Raw genomic sequence first — 19729 nt, 5'->3', positions numbered from 1 at the left:
ATTAGTAGTATATAAAAAGTATATAAATATTCCTGATTTACAAAGATTTTGTAGCCATTGCCTCTTAACTTCTGCACATTTATCCAGAATAATTGCTAATAATGACTGCTCATTCTGCTACTAACTGCTGCAAGAGCTTGTATTACTCGCAGTGGCCTGCTTTGAACTGCCGCCGAGAGTCATTGTAAAAGGTGTTGTTTTGCTGGTGGTCTGAAAAAAGCTCTCTATAAATAGCAGTTCAGCACAGAATCCTCAAATAAAGAGGGCAGAGGACATGCAACAGTGAAGGAAAATACAGCAAGTTTCTCCTAATTAAGAGAATGAAATGTGGCTTCAGTGCATAAGAGTTGCTGGATGAATGAGCTCTTTGTGAGCGCAGCAGACGTGGGAGGGGGGGGGACGGCCTTGTCCAAGACCGAGACCACATGTTCTCACGGGCCGCCTTGCTATTCACATCAATCCCTTATCTGCTCTCATGTAGGAGGAGAGATTAATGTGTTGTAACCACCACTGGAGGGCGTAATTCTCTGCAAAAGCAGCTTAATATCGACTGCTTTCAACAGCTTCTCCATTAGGGGTCACCAATGAGTGCCATTCAAGCAAAAAAAAGCAGCTTTTGTGGGATATGATTTATGTGCCTTTTAACTGGTAACTACAACCATGTGCAAACTCAAAAGTGAGTTTCTCTTGCGTTCATGTGTTCTGCATGCATTACCTGTTCAAGAAAGGGTCAGAGCTGTTGGTGGTCATGTTACGGGCGTCTTGGCCCATGCCGGGTGAGGACACAGGGTTTTGAGTGCCGCCATCCTGCTCCATGCTGGTTGGAAGCTGGTTTCTCAGGGCGAGCTCCTGTACGCACGCAAAAAAAAAAAAAAAAAGGAATATGTGTCAAAGTGTGAAATTCACAAAGTGAGCAGACTGGGTTTGCAGGAACAGAAGCTTAACGGAAGACGATATTAACCATTTGCTTTGGAATTACTCCAAGTACAGAGATGAGAGCGGATGCATTTTTCAACCGAAGAAAAAGGACAGAACAAACTATACTGGTTTTGCTTTCAAAGCACGTACACAAAACAGTGAGTGAGGTGTGGGAAAGGAAAAAAACCCAACAAACTTAACCTACAAGTTTCACTTAGTTTCCTGTATCACCCTCTTGTGTTAAATAATAGCCTTTCCCATCCAACAAGTCATGAGTTACAAATCTGGTTATCATTTGTCAATGGATTGCGCAAGATTGTCTGTCAACATCCTCGTTTTTTTTACAGCCTCAGCTCAAACGGGAGACTCACACGAAGGTGTGGGTTTATTGCACATCATTTAGGGTATGGTGGAAGGGTCAGATGTTTGTTTTTTATTACAGACTTCCTATGACTAATTGAAACTTAAATACTTTCACAACTTTTGCTGATTAAAGGATAACTCAACAAGCCGTCACCACAGAGAGGTCAACATGACCCTACTGATTTTACTCATCTTACTGAGAAAGATTCATTTTTCACATTATTCAAAAGAAATGTCTGTTTTTTTCACTGACTTTATTATAGTTTTAAATTTAGTTTTTATTCATTTTATTTTATTCAGATTTTAGTTAATTTCATTTGTTTATTTTAGTGTATTTTTCAATTTATTTATTACTATTATTTATTTATTTATTTATTATTATTTATTTTTATTTTTAATATTTTTTAATGCGTTAACTGCTATCATTTAAATAGCGATATTAAAAATCAATGCAGCTGGGTTATACAATTTTAAACGATTACAAAGCATTCTGTAAATCTAAAATTAATTTGAGGATATTTTTAGTTTTTGTATTTTTATTTAATTTTTGTATATGTATTTATTTTTTATTTGTGATATTTTTATTTTTTATTTTTATAACTACCTGTATAATATAATTTTAAAATTATTTTTTATAATATAATTTATAATATTAATTAATTATTTATTTAATTTTATAATTTTTATAATTCAGTTTTTAGTTAATTTCATTGTTTATTTTAGTGTATTTTTCAATTTATTTATTTTTTATTATTTATTTATTTATTATTTATTTTTAATATTTTTTAATGCATTAACTGCTATCATTTAAATAGCGATATTAAAAATCAATGCAGGTGGGTTATAAAATTTTAAACAATTACAAAGCATTCTGTAAATCAAATTAATTTGAGGATTTTTTTTGTATTTTTATTTATTTTTGTATTTTTATTTATTTTTTATATATTTTTTTATTTTATAACTATAATATAACTTTATAATTATTTTATAAAATCATTTATAATATTAATTAATTAAAATTTAATTTTATATTATTTTGTTTACTTATTTTTATTTTTTTTTTAAATATATTTTTTTTTAATTAAAATTTTATATTTTATCTTGTTGAATATCTTTTTAATAGGAAACATGTTATATTTTATAAGAAAAACAGACTTTAATTTCAAAAACATGCAATATCATGGGTGAGCGATTCATTATAGGATTTCCAGCAATAACATCAATGCTTTTAAGTGTATTTGGAGGCCTATCTTTATTAGTCTTTAAAGTGAGCTGCTTCTAGCCATAGCCTGAAAGATCATCCCTGAAGATCTGTTTATTTAGTTTTCCAGCAGGGGGGTCTGCAGCACTGAGTCAACACTGTGTTTACATTCCAAAGCAGGGGCAGCTGAGCAAAACCTCCTCCTCCTCCTCTCCAACCTCTCATTTACTCACTCAAAAAACATACATGCCATCTATACAGCGACTTCAGATTCACACACCTACACTATATGTAAAGAAACAACGTGTGACGGGTTGTTTTATGTGTTTATCAGATGCATGAACGAGTTGTAAATTATTCCAATAGTCAAGGTCTGTCAAAACAACCAGCACAATTAAACGACACGGTACATTACAAACAAAAATACGCAACATAAACGGTGGGTACACACGGTACAGCTCAGGCCCATTTCGGCAGCAGAACACCATGTGCCCGTCTAGCATGTGAGGACAGAATGTTCTGACAGGTGTGCGTCTGACCTGGGGTCTCTGGCGAAGGAGCTCTTGTTTGATCCTCAGTCTCTCTTTCTCCATCTGGATCTGCTGCAGCCTGATCTGGTTGTTTCCACCCATTACTCCACTCTGCGGGCTGGAGGGCAACTGGGAGCCTTGCTTCACTGGAGCACTCTGGGAAATTCGCTGCTGGTTCATAGCTGAGGACACAAAATTAAATATTTTAAGAGGCTTTGTTCGTTCTGTTATTGGCAATAAAAAGTAAGCATTTAAGGGATAGTTCACCCTAAAATAAACATCAAGTCATCATTTTCTCGCCCTGGTGTTGTTCTAATGCAATATTTAGCGAAAATCCTGACCTTGGCCGTTGGTCTTCTGTGCACGGCTACACGATCATGAGACACTATTAGTGCCACAGTTCATTCCGACTCGCCCAAAAACAGCACACGTTGTGAGAAATCAAAACTTTAAGACATTAAATACAATAAATGTACCTTTTCTCTAAGGTGAATATATTTGATGTGTTCTGGTTGGTTGTCGCAAAAACAAAGCACGTCCATCTTACAACCTGGAGTTCTGGTCCAGAGTGAAGAAAGTACATGGATACTTTTTGGTGATTTTTATTAACCTTGTTTTCTCGCAACTTGTGTGTCTTTTTTCTGGGCAAGTCGTATTGAACTGTGATGCTAAAAGATGCATGAATGCACAGAAGTCCAACTGCCAAGGTCAGGATTTTTGTTAAATAATACAAACAAATTTTGGTTTGTTTTTCCACCAAACCCTATTGTATACCCTGAGAATATACGGCACGTGTCGGAAGGGAAACATAGCTGGTCGCTATTCACTGCCATTATATGGACAAGCGGGACTTTTTTTAGATTTCTCCTTTTGTGGAAAAGAAAGAAGGGCATACGGCATTAAACAACACCAGGGTGAGTAAATGATGACTTAATTTTTCACTAGAAAATATAATCCACAGAACATAAATAAAATTGCCATTTATGGCATTATAGTGTTACTATATTACTACTGAAATGCCATATTATTGACGAATTAGTATCCAGGACTTTCATCATGTGTGTATACACACATGAAGGGCAAAACAGGAAATATTTATATAAAAACTGAATGTAGATGTTAAATATAAAGTTATAATTCTCAATTTGTAAATGTAAATCTGAATATATTTATAAATCTAAACATGCAGTTATAAATCTGAGATCATTTAGTGAGTTATTTATCATTTTCAGACTAATGACCATATATTCAGATTAAAATCTATATATTTACAACTTACATTTATATATTCAGATTTGCATCTATATATTCAGATTTACATTTTCCATATTCAGACCTATAACTGTACATATTCAGATTTATATATTTATACATATAACTAAATGTTTGAAATTATAGTCATTATATATTTATATCGTCATTATATATCTGACTATATCTAAGTATGACTATATAAACTGATTTCCATTTTGGCCATTCATACACATTGTATATTAAGAAAAAAAACATGTATACGATACAGGGCATAAAAAAGGCCCATCAATGTAAGTGAATAGAGCAATGCGTATCGCCACAGACGCAAACACAGAAACAAATGTTTTGAACCATAGGAAGTGGGGTGTTACAGTAATTGGACCAATGAAAATGGCTGTTTACTTATGCACTAGGGCCACCAGCGACAACAAAGCCGTGATGGTGCTGGCGTTGTTATGCGCGAGGGAGCCCCGTCTTCCCCGCTTATCCTCATCACCATTCAATCAGAGTGTGTTTACACTACCTCAGGCCTGAATGAGTCTCCACTCTCCTCGCACCATGGGAATCAGATCAGAGACTCACCACGCCTCACACACACCACAACCACCATCCCCCACACTGCCCGAGGCGTGGAAGAGTGTGTGGGAATGTGTATGAGTGCTAGTGGGGGAGTGTGTATGTATGTGTGTGTGTTTGTTTCTCTTTTAAGACTCTTATCTCGCATAGATAGGGGTCTACTGAAGCCGAATGACGGCTCTGGTGAAGAAATAATGGCTGATCTCAGGGCAGGAGTGACCAGTTAATACAGGCTGATATGTGGCAGCCAGATTTGTTGCGTCTGTGAATGGGAACAACAAAAAAACCTCTTGATTCTCAGGTCTGGATTTCCCTGACTAGTCTGTACTTGTTTCTGTGGGTATCTTGCTTGGGAAACTCCATACCACAGCATGAAGATGACAAGAACACACAAACAAGTCTTATCCATGTGGCAGAATGACTCAGTGTTGCATAAGCGCAGCAGATTTGCAGGTTCGTGCCACGGACGTGTTCTCCTCTGAACTAACTGGAGGAGGAAACGTGCCAGTGGAACACAAATAAAAAGAGATAAAAGCTCAGATTGACGTAGTTTGCCCGTCTTTTCCACGCTGGCACTGAAACACGATCATCCAGCAATAACAGTCTTTATCAGGCCGTCTCGCAAAGCCGAGCCAATAGTGGCTCCCCTGTCCTTTCCAGGTGAGACTGGAGGGGTGTTGGGAAACGTCAGGAAACGTAGCGGCACGACCTTTGAAGCCTTTGTAAATATTTGCTGGCTGTCGATTTAACAGGTTTGTTGTATAAAAGCCATGCTCAAATTGCGTTTTGAGTTAAGAGATAAGCGCGTAGGCTGAGGAGAAAAAGGAAAGAGTCAATCTGTGTCCAGAAGAAAAGCCTCTCTATATCCTATCATACACAAACCTCAGCGGGCCACACAAAAGCAAGCTGTGAGCTGCCGGAAGCCAGCGTGAGGAAATTCAGCTGTGACTAGTGTGTAGTAGGAAACCAGTTGAAAGCAAGATGGCAGCCGTATCACTTACAAGTGGAAACAGCAGGTGGTATATTTATACATCAAGGCTTGAAGACTTTCACAGTTATTATTAGTGATTACTGCAGTAAGAAATGCAAATGTGTTTCCGTTATTCACACTAAGCTATGTAAGTAATACGCAATGCAGTTATGCTGCAAATAATTGAGTCGGACTGAGTCATAACAGTGCCGTCTTGCAGGTTCTTGGCTTTTTCTTTTTACAGAAACTGCATTGTCGTAATACGCTCACTCGACTCAACCCTGATCATTTATTTATTTAATTATTAGATCACACTTGGAATCCCTTTTCTCTCATTTCTTTCTCCAGAAAGAGCACTTTAAAACTTGGATCACACTGGAGACAAAAGACGCGTTCATGCCATGTTGGAATTACCGTAATTATGAGATTACGACTTGTAAAAAACTTTTACGTCCTCGTAGAACTCTTGATTAAAACTATTAAATTTTATGAAAGCTCTGACTTGTACTGCCTGACCACTGCAACATGATGCGGAAAATAGCAATGACTTCAGCACTAAAATGCAGTTATATTGTAACATTTCATAATTCCGATAACACAGTATCGTTTATAATGCAAGAATAATCTTAAAATAATAAAAAGCATATAACAGAGTTTATTGTATCTAGCACAGAGTTGAATAACTATCTAATGTCCTGCTAAATAAGTTTATTAATAATGTATTTGCATAATGACTGTTACTTGCTGTATTGTGTGTTTTGATTAAAGGAGACTTATTATGCCTCTTTTCTCAAGATGTAATATAAGTCTCTGGTGTCCCCAGAATGTGTCTGTGAAGTTTCAGCTCAAAATACCCCACAGATCATTTATTATAGCTTGTCAAATTTGCCCCTATTTGGGTGTGAGCAAAAACACGCCATTTTTGTCTCTCTTTAAATGCAAATGATCTGCTGCTCCCGGCCCACTTTCCAGAAGAGGGCGGAGCTTTAACAGCTCACGCTTCGGTTGCTCAACAACAACAAAGCTGGAGAATCTCACGCAGCCAAAATGAGGATTGTCAGTAACGGTGTTCAGCCTTACATTGTTCAAACCGGAGTGGAGATGGAGAGACTCAGGAAGAAGTTACAACTTTTAGAATGAAACTGGGTGTTTCTGAATGGTTAGTGGATAAATTTATGTAGTTGCTGTGGAGTTGATTCATCTCATCCACTAGCATGTGCCGCCATGTTAATCTTTTGTGTTGAATTGACCCTCGTTTGTGAAGCAGTCCGGCGTAAAATGACGGCATGGCAACAACACTCTACTACAACAACTCTTCCTCTTCTCTAAAGCAGCCCAACATGGCCTCACCCCCTTTGTTGTGTGTTCCCAGGGGCGGGGTTTACGTAAATTTTGGTTTTTGTGATATCACCAACCCAGGAAGAAGCTTGTTGTAGTCCCTACCAGCCGTTTGTTGTAGTCCTTAAAAAGCAATTTCCGTAAAAGAAAATATCTCCCTTTGCATTGAACTTTGAGCGTCGTAACTTTGCAGAAATTGTTCATGTTCAAACAGCAACATTACACACTAACTAAAGTTAAAAAATGAAATCATAATCAAGGACCCCTTTAATCAAATGAAACAAATACATTTTGCTGTTTATAGTGTTACCACAGAAACACATAATTCCGAGTCAGAGGACGTGAAAAGCTCAGAGTAGAATTTCCAATGTTGTCATCTAGTAATTACGGTGATTACATCATGGCAGAGGTGTAAGCATATCAAGATACTATCCGAATGAATGCCAGGTGTAAAGGGGGGCAATAGATACTTAGGACTGGACTATATTGACTTGGGGTGACCCAGAACATACTAGCACCCATCTATTAATGCCCTAACACCACAGAACATCCTAGCAACATTTTTAAGAAGTGTGTCAGTAAGTTTTGCAAGGGAAGCACCACTCACATTTACTTCAGAAAAAAAACTCCAGAGACTGTCATCTTTAAACATGAGCCACTGATGGCACATTCGTCATCCCGTTTCCCAATAAGGCGAGCGCCTTGGGAATCGTGAAGTGTTTATGCAACCGTGCACGAGTGTGTGTGTCAGCTCAAAGCTCTGGAAAAGATGAGTGCTTCACAAGAGTGTGACATCACTCTGCACTTGCCAACAAGGTGCCAACTTCTGCACTGAAGTACTATGATAATCCAAGCGGCCCGCAGCACATGACCGATAACTGAAGGCTCCAGTTGGTCTTTGTGCTCAAAAACGACACCACCACAAAATCGGTGGTGTTTTTGAGTCTACAGTCCAGATGAAGCATGAAATACATAATAAAGTCCCACGTTAGACTCTCAGACCAGACTTCTTAGGAAGGAGGCACAAGTTTATCCTGTGGTCTTTTTCTCCTATTCCTCCCTTTCTTTTCCCTCTCTCAGGGCCTGCCCCCTTCCTCTTTCTCTCTCTCTCTAACATTGGGTCTCTTTGACTGAAAAGGTCTGGAACAGATTAGGAGCAGAGCTGCAGCATCGAGAGGCCTGGCACCGTCTCAAGTCCATCTAGATGTGCAGCTGAGAACAGTTCTGCCTGTGCTGGGCCTCACGCGGGGTGGGAAGGGGGGGTTAGACAGAAAGAGAGAATGGCCAGACTTTAGTTCTCCGTTAAAGGAGTACAATCCAACTCTACTCCCTGCTCGAATTACCCAAATGTCTCCAATGGTGAGCGGAGACCCAGACGGGACATGTCAAGTTAGCAACATATTTAATCGTTATTTGAGGTTCAACTGGTGCAAGAAGAAGCCAACGTTCTTCTAACTCAAAATCGCCCTTTTGGAGCCGGTGGGAAAATGCTCGTCCAAGCGTCTGCAGTTCAGCGACCTCAATGAGAGGAGTCGAGGGATGAAAACACAAACGCAAAGGTTTTAAAAATTTGCAGACGCAAGCAGCTATATGAAAACCGCACGGGAACGCCCAAACATTTTAAACTTGCGGCAAGGAATGAGTTAACCGTGTCTACCCCTCTCGCCGTTCTCCCCCTCACATTACGTCTGTAATTCAGGGGCCCACCAGGCTTGTCCGCTGAACACTTATAAATCTTCAAAGGGCTTCACCCACCAGAGCCGACCCCCCTCCCTTTTTGTCTTTGGTTCTTGCTCTCTCTCTCTCTTGCCTGACCCAGCCCTTCACAGACTTTTTACCACTTTACCCACGACCACTTACATGTTTGGTGTACATTTGAACACAAAAACCTGTTTGGATTTTGGTCAAAAATGAGGCAAAAACATGCTTGTTCATACATGAAGTAGATAGTGAGATAGTATCCCAGGGGAAAACTCCTTTGGGATGAAGCGAAAGCACCTCAAGCGTGAGTAACTCAAAGTGACATAAGTAGAAGCCTTCATCTCTTTGTGACCCTTCCGTGCTCATAGAAAGAGATTAAAGAGAGGGACTGAAAGGGGTAGAAAAAGGACAAACATCTTAGTCTGACAACCTTTCGGTGAACCATTTATCTTGACAGCAAAAACAGATGATTAGATTAATGTGACTATTCCACTGCTTAGATATGTTTCATCGTCTCTGCGTATGGATTATGGATGTGTATCTGAACGGGGGCTTTAGGGAACGACATAATCAGATGCAGTTTGAACTAGTTTGCGAGTGTGTGTGTTTGTGTGTGAGTAAAAGGGATCACATAGCAGACTCCTGAGTGTGGAGCAGTTTTGGCTAACCTCAGTATGAGTCACAGGAAGCAGGAATACTCTGTGAATAGTGTGCCACAAAAACACATACACACTCTCACTCACTTTCATACACACACATTGTCAGAGAGTAGTCATCTACGCTCGGTCTGTAATCAGCATAATAATAAAGCAATAAGTTACAGTGATTTTACCACAGGACTTTGAACGCCTAACACCCCTTATCTTATTTTGTTGTCACTGAACCGAAAACCGAAACTAAAAATAATGTTTCAGTAATTAATTTTTATGTAATTGGGTAAATGAACTCAGCATGCTGCTCAGGGTATTTGTTTACAGGTGATAAAACTGTAATAGTAAAGTTCTTCTGCAACAAGCTGCCTCTTGATATTTCAGCTAAACAAATTTTACATTTTGCTGTTCTAGTTTCATTTTTGGTCACGTTCGTCCCACACTGCTGACGTGTTTATCTGTTGTAGCTTGTCTATGTTGTTTGCACAACACGTAATTGAGGAAGTGCTAATTTTTGCTGTTTAAGCCGATTATTTTCGGTTGCTGAAATTTCAATGCATCACTACTCAGGTGGCTTATTCTTTTATAAAATGGCGACAAGAGCGGCATGATAAGAGACCAATGTTCAATCAAAAGCACAATTGATTATTTTGATTATTATAAATTTTAGGATTTAAAGCTCACCGTAACGCGGGTCGAGTCGTGGGTCCAGCCAAGAGGTGGTTTTGTTTTTGTGATTGATGTAGTAGATCTCTCCTTCTGAGGTAATAGCTTGCTCCCAGCCTTCAGGAAGAGGTCCTGAGAGAGAACAGTCAGGGTGTACAGTCAATTATCCAGTACTAACTGAAATTCGTTTGTTAGTAATTTGTTTGGCCACAATCCACATTGTTCATTCCACATTTTCCCCAGTGTTAACGTTCTTCATTCAAGTAAATAGTACATGAGCTACTGCCTACATATATTGCCAAGATGGCTGCTGAGTGAACTGACTTTGATTGCACATCCTTTATCTGTCTGATTTGGTGGTTTCAGTTTCCAATAGCAGAATTTTATGAATAGCAGGTGCTCGAATTTGCATAAATCTTCTGAGCTTTTTGTGGGAGGTGATTCATATTCATCTATATGTAATGGAGGCCAGCTAGTTAGAGCTGTACGAGTAAACCTCACTCCCCTTTAGAGTCCTTGTTAGCGCACCCGCCTCCCATGCCAGAAACTAAGGATGCTCCGATCGGTAGTCACTAACTTTGGCCGATCTCACGAACCGATCCCAACTTGATGACGCAAAACACGTGATGACGTCAAACTTTAGCGCCGCAGTCACCTGTCATATATCACGTGGAGGAACATTGGCTGAAGGATTTAATACAACGAACCTGATTCGCTGCCTCTCATCTCTGTCATCTGCTCTCTGTGTCTGAGGCGGGGCTCAGGCAGCACCTCCACTCACACACTCACACACACATAAACACACACACGTCACACACACACATATATAGAGCAGACAGCGACAGGGAAAAAGAGCGTGTGTGATTACCTGCGTCTGTCCTTCTTCAGGTCAAGTCATATATTCGTGAAAAAAAATCAGTTTGCCATCAGTTGTCAGAAGATGAAAGCGATATCTTTGTTGTAGTATCCTTTCAATGTTTAAGGGGATTCCCCATGACTGGCATCAGCGCTGTTCAGTGCATTGAATCAATGCCATTGATCTCTATGAAGTGAAACATCAGCTCTAGCGTTACCCAGTTGACGAGTTGCTCGTCGTTTGAGCCTTGTGAAGTGGCACCAGTGGGTATTAGTTGAATGAACGGTTTAACAATAAAAGACCGTCCCTTGCCGCCACCTGCTGGCATAACAATGTAACTGCACTGACTGACAGCCTGCAATTATGTTCAGTTTTAAAGTCTTAATAAGCCAAAGTATCCTAAAGCCCTGGGTATACTACGTTTTTTTACACGTACGCTAGCTTATGCGCACAGCCGAACGCACAGTCTTGCAAAGTATACTTCACTTGACTCGTACGCGTACACAGGCGTTTGACGCATGCGCAGTTTTGAGCAATCTCTCGCCACGAGTTACAACTCATGTAAATATATTTGTGTTCTTTCATGCTAGAGTTGTACAAATGAGGGTACTTTCTAACGCAATCTGTCTATTAGGCCTCCACTGTCGCTGTAGCTTGCATGTGTTCCGGTCTGTTCTGTTTAAACAGGTTTTCTTCGAATACCTTGTGAATCGATGCCCCCAGGGCACGGTTGCCACCTTGTGGATAAACCAATTACTGCAAAAAAAATTAAATGCGTGTGTGCGACCTGCGTGTACAAAGTGCTTACTTATTTGATTCTCAATTAAAACAGCAATTACAACATTACTGTAAATAATATAACCAAGGCAACTTCTGTGGTATTACTTTATCTGGAAAAAAAAAAAAAAAAAGTTAACAGTGACAGTCAACGTAGAAGTTACATATCACTTAGCCTATATAAAGCTTGAATGATCGGGATCGGTATTGGTCGATCATGATGACAAGAAATCGGGAGTCGGTATCGGCTGCAAATTCCTGATCGGAGCATCCCTACCGGAAACACCGGTTTGAATCCCAGTCAGAGCAGTGTGAGTAGAACTGGAGGGGTTACATATAAGCATGACAGATAAGGAAATGATAAGACTACCATGTAGTGCAACAGTCAGGTTCAGGAAGTAAAAATCCCATTCATTTTATCCATAGGGGAATTAATTTTTAACAATAACTCTGTGAAGAGTGAGCTAACTGATGGTATATGCTTTTGTTGAAGCCATCAGCCCGCATTATTTCAAATTATTTTGTAAATAATCATGTTTAAACTATGATACTGCAAAGAAATCCCCACCAATCATAGGACTGCAACAAGCAATTTGATTTTCAAATACACTTTTGCTTCAAATCAAAGTTTATAATGTTGCAATTCACCTCATAGCTGGCTTATTTCCCTTTCGGAAAAATGAATGGGAAAAATGCTTTCAGAACCAAGGCTGAAAAAAAAAAAAAAAAAAAAATGGACAGGCACTGTTGTACTCTATAGTTTTCAGGACCAAACAATGTATTGTAGTTTGTAATCCAAAGAATGACATTAAACACCTGTTGAACCTCCTGGTTGCACTTCATTTTACACTACATGTACTTACAGTGTACTTACCTAAGAAAGTACTGAGAAAAAAATAAGGTAACTACATGGGTTAAGGTTAGGTTTAGGGGTAGGTTCAGGGTTAGTACCTAGTTATTACCCAGATATCGTAATTACTATAATAAGTACATAGTATGTACATGGAGAACAGGACTGTGAAATAAAGTGCTACCAACTTCCCATAAGCTGACTCCAGGTCTGAACACCCTGGTCACTATTGTCACTCCAACCAGACATGTCTACCTTATCGTCAACTGCCATTCACATGCATTCATTTGCATTTGTCTGCCCTGATAAGGTTTCTACGTTTGCTGAGGTAGAGGCGGGGTTGGGTGGGATGTAAACAGAGAACAGCTACACCCGTAGAATTAGCATGAGAATGCTGGGACCGAGAGTGTAGTTTTTAATATGAAATGAGTGTCTGGAGCTGCTGACCTGAGGCAGGGTTCATGATGTTCTGTTGCTGCACAGGCACTGGGCTGGCCGGGGCGGCCTGGTTCATCTGAAGGAGGGCCTTACGTGGGTCCTGCCAGGTGGTCGTCTGGTCATGATGGCTATAAGGAGACAGACATACATAAAAAGGACTATTAAACAACCATTGTGGCTGTGTTCTGAATCCTACCGAGCTTGGATGGACATATTAGGCCAAAACAAAACTGCTAATTTTAAATTTGGGATACATAAAATTTGAAAAAATGCATTGCTTTTCTATTGCTTTCTATGAAAAAGTGAATATTTTTAGTGCACTGGCACATTAGAACATTCAATTCAATGATTTCCAAAAATGTTGTCTAGGTAGGCAGCACCCTAGGTTTTAAAATACAGTCTATGTCTAAACAATGCATAGATCTAAGAGAATAAAAGGCAAGGGGAGTGTACTACCCTGATGTATATCCCACATTGGTTTATTTGATCCAATATGAGTGCTCAGATAAAACTCCCGGGAAGGGGAACTTTTACAAGATCTTTGTAAACACCTGAACACCGATCCCTTTGGACAGCATCTCAGCCCTTTAATCTGTATAAGCAAAAGCGAGCAAGACCCAAACATCTCCGAAGCCTCCTGCAAGCAAGTGTAAATGATGGTCTGTCCTGTTAGCAATGAAATTCCCAATCATTTCGTCTGCCCTGTTGACTAAAAATAGGCTCTTATGAAAGTCCATTTCGTAAACTTTACAATTGCCACCCACTCGTGTGTCAGATCTGCTGATGTATTGCTGTGGAGGAGGGGGTGTGGATAACTGTAGGACGTCGAGTGAACTTTGACCCCGTTTACAAGTGATTTGCCTGCATGCAGTGGACTGAACCGGTGTCATCTGTGCATGAAGTCACTGATTACTGTGTAAGGTCAGTGATGAATAACACGGTTACTGGAAAACAAATCAACAAGCCTAAAAGGAGAGACTCACTGAATCTAAACCCACACCCTTGTGTTTATTCAGATCTTCAGACAGCAGGGTGGCAGGGAGAGCAGTGCTGCTTGACACAGCGTTGCTTTCTCTTTCACTGCAGTTTATCACTTAAAGGTTAAGCAGTCCATGTTGGAAAACAGAGGGCTTTTTTGGCCTCAATCTCAACTTGAATACTCATTGAAACAACCAAAAGAAACAGATAATTTTAAAGGATTAGTTCACTTCTTCAGAATGAAAATTTCCTGATAATTTACTCACCCCCATGTCATCCAAGATGTTTATGTCTTTCTTTCTTCAGTCGAAAAGAAATTAAGATTTTTGAGGAAAACATTCCAGGATTATTCTCCATATAGTGGACTTCAACAGGGTTCAACGGGTTGAAGGTCCAAATTGCAGTTTCAGTGCAGCTTCAAAGGGCTCTTCACGATCCCAGATGAGGAATAAGGGTCTTATCTAGTGAAACAATCGGCCATTTTGTAAAAAAATAAATAAAAATTTATATACTTTTTAACCACCAATGCTTGTCTTGCACTGCTCTGCGATGCGCCATTACGTAATCACGTTGGATAGGTCACGTGTGAGGTAGGCAGAAGTACCATGGTTGGGGCGAAAAATATGATTTTCTGCTCCAATTTCAAAATCGTTCGACATCGCTGTTTTACCTTTTTTGTAAAGGGCGTTTGACTTATTCTTCGCACGTTCGCTTTGTAGACACTGAATTGATACTTTCGCCTACGTCACTACGTCGCGCATCGCAGAGCAGTGCAAGACGAGCATTTGTGGTTAAAAAGTATATAATTTTTCATTTTTTTTTATAAAATGACAGATCGTTTCGCTAGATAAGACCCTTATTCCTCGTCTGGGATCGTGTAGAGCCCTTTGAAGCTGCACTGAAACTGCAATTTGGACCTTCAACCCGTTGAACCCTGTTGAAGTCCACTATATGGAGAAAAATCCTGGAACGTTTTCCTCAAAAACCATAATTTCTTTTCAACTGAAGAAAGAAAGACAAACATCTTGGATGACATGGGGTTGAGTAAATTATCAGGAAATTTTAATTCTGAAGTGAACTTATACTTTTCACCTACAAATCCAACATTGGTATGTTTTCTAGCTCACTATCAGTACATTTCACATGATCTAATCTCACAGCTTCCTTGAGATCAAACCTGACAACCCTTTTCCTTCCTTAACAGTAGCTGCTAATCTTTACATTTTCTTTTAAACAAATGAAGTCTTCCAAGAAAATGGTTTTGGTGTCCTGAAGGCACACGCACGCAATTTACGAGCAGTATTTGGGATGGAGTGGGCGGTTCAAAAAACCCACGCTTGGAGGCAACGCAAGTTCTGTCAAGTCTATGAAACTACAGCCAATGCGGATTATATGCTTAAGTTTTAACTCAAAATATTGCTGTAAGAAAACACTACTGAAAGAAGCAGTTTTATGCAACATCAGGTGGTTGTGAAACGCTAATGAACAAGGGCTGCAACAGTTTGAGGCATTTCTAATGATGGCTTTGTTGGGGCTTGCTGCTCGATTAAGATGTAGAGCTAACACAGGAAAAGGCCCCTCTCTCTCTCTCTCTCTCAGGCGAGGGCCTGTACATTCAGGCAGGGTCAGTCATGGGTCTCCTCCCAGGAGGTTTCTTTCTCTCGCTGCCTGTTCCAACACACTGAAGTGTCAGGCTCTTTAACAATCTGGCGCCAGTTTTACAAAGCTTTCACCTGCTGGACAAAAGCTCAGACCAAGCTTCGACCCAAAACCCTAAATGCTATTCACTTGTTCCTCTTTCTCCCCCCCACCAGCTCTGCTCTCTTTGCCTATTTAAGACAGGTTTTGTCACTGAAAACGTGAGATTTGCATGCATTGAACTTATCCTTGGGTATCTGACTAGTGATAGACCAATAAATCTATTTCAATATTATTGGCATCGGCCGATAAACATGTTTGATTCGCCAATAAACAAGTTTCGCTGCCTACTAAATCTATTGACAGCCTTGTCAATAAATGAAAAAACAAACTTGATTAAAAAAAAAAAAAAAAAAGTGTTAATTTTACATAAACATTACGAAAAAATGCATTTAATTTTAAGGAAATTTATGTACACCTCATTGACATAATATAATTGAATTATATAATTATAATAGTCGTCAATCAGTAATTTAAATGATTTAGCACCTTAACATTGTTGTGATACATTTTAAAATTATTATTTAAAAAAACAAACAGCATTTATTTGAAATAGAAATCTATTGTAACATTATAAATGTCTTTACTGTTACTTTTGAACATTAAAGTCTTAATTTCTTTAGAAAAAAACAAAACTTTCTGACCCCAAACCTTTGAAAAGTAATATACATTTATAAAATACAGGCATCAATATATTTATAATATACTGACATTAATATATTTACACACTGTAAAAAATTATTTTCATGATTTGTTATCACAACATCTTTTCTTTTGTCAAATCAACTTAGATAATTAATGTGGTTCAGATAACTTAATATTTTGAGTTTCTGTTGATTAAACTAATCACCTTCATTGTATTAACATTTTAATTTTAATGAACTCAAAATTTTAAGGCAACCAGGTAACTTACTTTTGTAAGTTAAACCAACAATTCTTTTTTACAGTGAAATATTACAAATTGCCATTATATTGACCATCAGCTACCCTGACCTATTGATATTGGCATCAGCTTTTGAAAAACCCATATTGTTTGGCCAATAGTCTTGATAGATCGACGGCTGACCACTAGTCTACTGGAAGAGAGACCGCAGAGGAAAAACAAAAACTTCAGAGTTTGACCTTGTGGATAAATGAATTTTGCAACTTTCCGACCGGTTTTGTTTGCAATACAAAATTGGCAAGACCCTTTCCCATCATAAACACAGTCCTGTTACCATTTTTTCCTGCCGTCACTTTCTCTTCGCCACTAATTAGTGACTATTCCGCCATCACTGCCTTATGAGAAAGGGAGGGAGCAAGAATAACAAAAAGAGAAGAGAGAGAAAGAGAGAGACTGACTCAGCACTTCACCACCCCCTCTTCTCTAAGCTCCCTCTTGTTTATGCTTTACTGATCAAAGGAACTGCCAAAAACTGCCCCTCTCCCACCCACCTACCAGTAAGCCACCCTACCCCCAACCCACACACACACACTCCATGAAAACAGCCCGGGCCGCGGCAGACGAGGAACAGGGGCCTCTTCAGGAGGGTCACGGGGGAGGGCCAAATGACCGTCAAACAAAAAGAAAAGGCCACAGAGGAGGAAAAGGAGGAGGAAAAAACGAGCGCGGAAGCAATCCCTCAGAACTCCATTGGCTGCGTGGATTGCTGTGGTCCTGTTACACTTTATGTCACCCCAATCCTCCCCCTCCTATTGCTGCTGGAAACTATGACAGAGACACAGGGGGAGTGAGGGAGGGAAAGGCGGTGAGAGTTAATTTTAATTGGAGCACAGGATGTAGAGTATGAAGATCTCTTGGGTTTCAGCGAGGGCAGACGCAGGCGCACTCACACAGGTGAGCTTTATTAGCCCCAGACGCTATGCCCACATGGTGCCTTTTCCATGCAAAACACTGACGCTTATGTTTAATTCAGTGGCAAAATGATCCAGACCGAGAACTATCGACCGCAACCAACACAAATGTCAGATTAGTTGCAACAACAATGCTTCATATGCACAAACCTGCAAACATACTTCAGACAAACAGATTTCAAGCTAAAAGTTTAACTCCGTTCTAAAATCTAGTGAGATGACTCGCTGCCTACTTTTGCAACATCCTAACAATCATACAACCTCATAAGTGAATGATTTAGACTGCTCAACATGGTGAGCAAATCTACAAAACACAAAAAACTGCGCTCTGTGCGGGAGACTCACAAATGATGTACTGACCTACACTTTTGAATAGTAGTGCAATTAAAAATAATAACTATTCATTGCCTTCTTGGTGAAAGGATCTCTTAGAAAGCAGTATAATTAAGTTGCCTACCTTCTGGAACAGACTTCAGGTCTGTGATGCTGCTCTCTGTAGGCAACTAACTAGCTTTTGGAACAGAGCAAATGTGTTTTTGTAGTCAAAAGCACACAATCCAGTCTGGGTCAGAGCCCTAGCATTGCGTCACTCTTGAACGTCTGCTCATGCAATGTTCTCTTTGCACTTCAGGCACACACAAACACAAATGAGGCAGACTGGCTTCCCTTTACTCAGCGGGAAAGTACCGGGAAAATGGGAGGACAGTCAAAAAGCAGCCAAGAGTAACAATAATGGTGAAATACATATGCATATAATACTTCGACTGTCATTTATTCATAATGCCAACATGCATGCATGAATTGAAGCATTAAAGGGGACCTATTATGCCCCTTTTCACAAGATATGAGAATGTCCACAGAATGTGTCTGAAGTTTCAGCTCAAAATACCCCAGAGATTATTTATTATAGCTTGTCAAATTTGCCCCTATTTGGGTGTGAGCAAAAACACGCCGTTTTTGTGTGTGTCCCTTTAAATGCAAATGAGCTGCTGCTCCCGACCCACTTTCCAGAAGAGGGCGGAGCTTTAACAGCTCGCGCTTCGGTTGCTCAACAACAACAAAGCTGGAGAATCTCACGCAGTCAAAATGAGGATTGTCAGTAACGGTGTTCAGCCTTACATTGTTCAAACCGGAGTCGGACACTGATGGAGAGACTCAGGAAGAAGTTACAACTTTTAGAATGAAACTGGACGTTTCTGAATGGTTAGTGGATAAATTTATGTAGTTGCTGTGGATTTGATTCAACTCATCGACTAGCATGTGCCGTCATGTTCATCTTTTGTGCAAATCCAGGGTTGAATTGACCCTCGTTTGTGAAGCAGTCTGGCGTAAAATGGTAACAACACTCTACTACAACAACTCTTCCTCTTCTCTAAAGCAGTCCAACATGGCCTCACCCCTTTGTTGTGTGTTCTCGAGGGCGGGGTTTATGTAAATTTTGGGCTTTGTGATGTCACCAACCCGGGAAGAAGCTCGTTGTAGTTCCTACCAGCCGTTTGTTGATTTATGTAAAAGAAAAATCTCCCTTTGCATTGAACTTTGAGCGTCATAACTTTGCAGATGTTGTTTATGCTCAAACAGCAACATTACACACTAACTAAAGTTAAAAAAGTGAAATCATAATCAAGGACCCCATTTATTGTTGCTCCGCGAAATTTGGCGAGTGAAATCCAGTCATTCCAATAGGAATCCACGCGATCGGGCGAAGAAGTTCACCACTATCGACTTGGTACCAAAGGTACTTTTGACAACCCTAATCTCTACGCTATTGACAATGTTTTTTTTTGCTTGACACAAAATTTTGGTTCGTTGTAACGTAATTATCACGACCTGGGAAAAAAGCCCATTATAATGAAATCATAGTGACCTGAAATTTCGCTAATGTGACTGCACCATTGGAGATAATCATAACATATTGCATCAGTACCTTCAACTTAAATTTACCTAGCTAACAGCAATCAATAAATGACCACTTCAGATAACTCATCAGTGCAGTTTAATGAGGCTGACTGCACATTCACACCAACAAACTAACACCTATGGCAACGGTATCCCAAACTCCCACAGGAAAACATCATCGCAGTCACGGCTACTGCTCAGGGCCATTACAG

General features: G+C 39.6%; 1 protein-coding gene across 2 annotated transcripts in view; it reads right to left on the bottom strand.

Annotated features, from left to right (window-relative positions):
- yap1 (Yes1 associated transcriptional regulator) overlaps nt 1–19729 on the bottom strand; it is a 39377-nt gene that overhangs the window by 4390 nt on the left and 15258 nt on the right. The window contains exons 3-6 of one of the 2 annotated variants that reach the window (XM_051869815.1): nt 13098–13216; nt 10186–10299; nt 3022–3194; nt 716–849 (exon numbers count right to left, since the gene is read on the bottom strand). In XM_051869815.1, the coding sequence (XP_051725775.1) occupies nt 716–849; nt 3022–3194; nt 10186–10299; nt 13098–13216 (540 nt within the window). The remainder of the gene's footprint in view (nt 1–715; nt 850–3021; nt 3195–10185; nt 10300–13097; nt 13217–19729) is intronic. The other variant, XM_051869816.1, reaches the window with a different exon arrangement.

This window comes from Ctenopharyngodon idella, chromosome 18 (assembly GCF_019924925.1).
Source record: "Ctenopharyngodon idella isolate HZGC_01 chromosome 18, HZGC01, whole genome shotgun sequence".
Classification (NCBI taxonomy): domain Eukaryota; kingdom Metazoa; phylum Chordata; class Actinopteri; order Cypriniformes; family Xenocyprididae; genus Ctenopharyngodon; species Ctenopharyngodon idella.
This window is presented reverse-complemented; position numbering and strand designations above follow the sequence as displayed.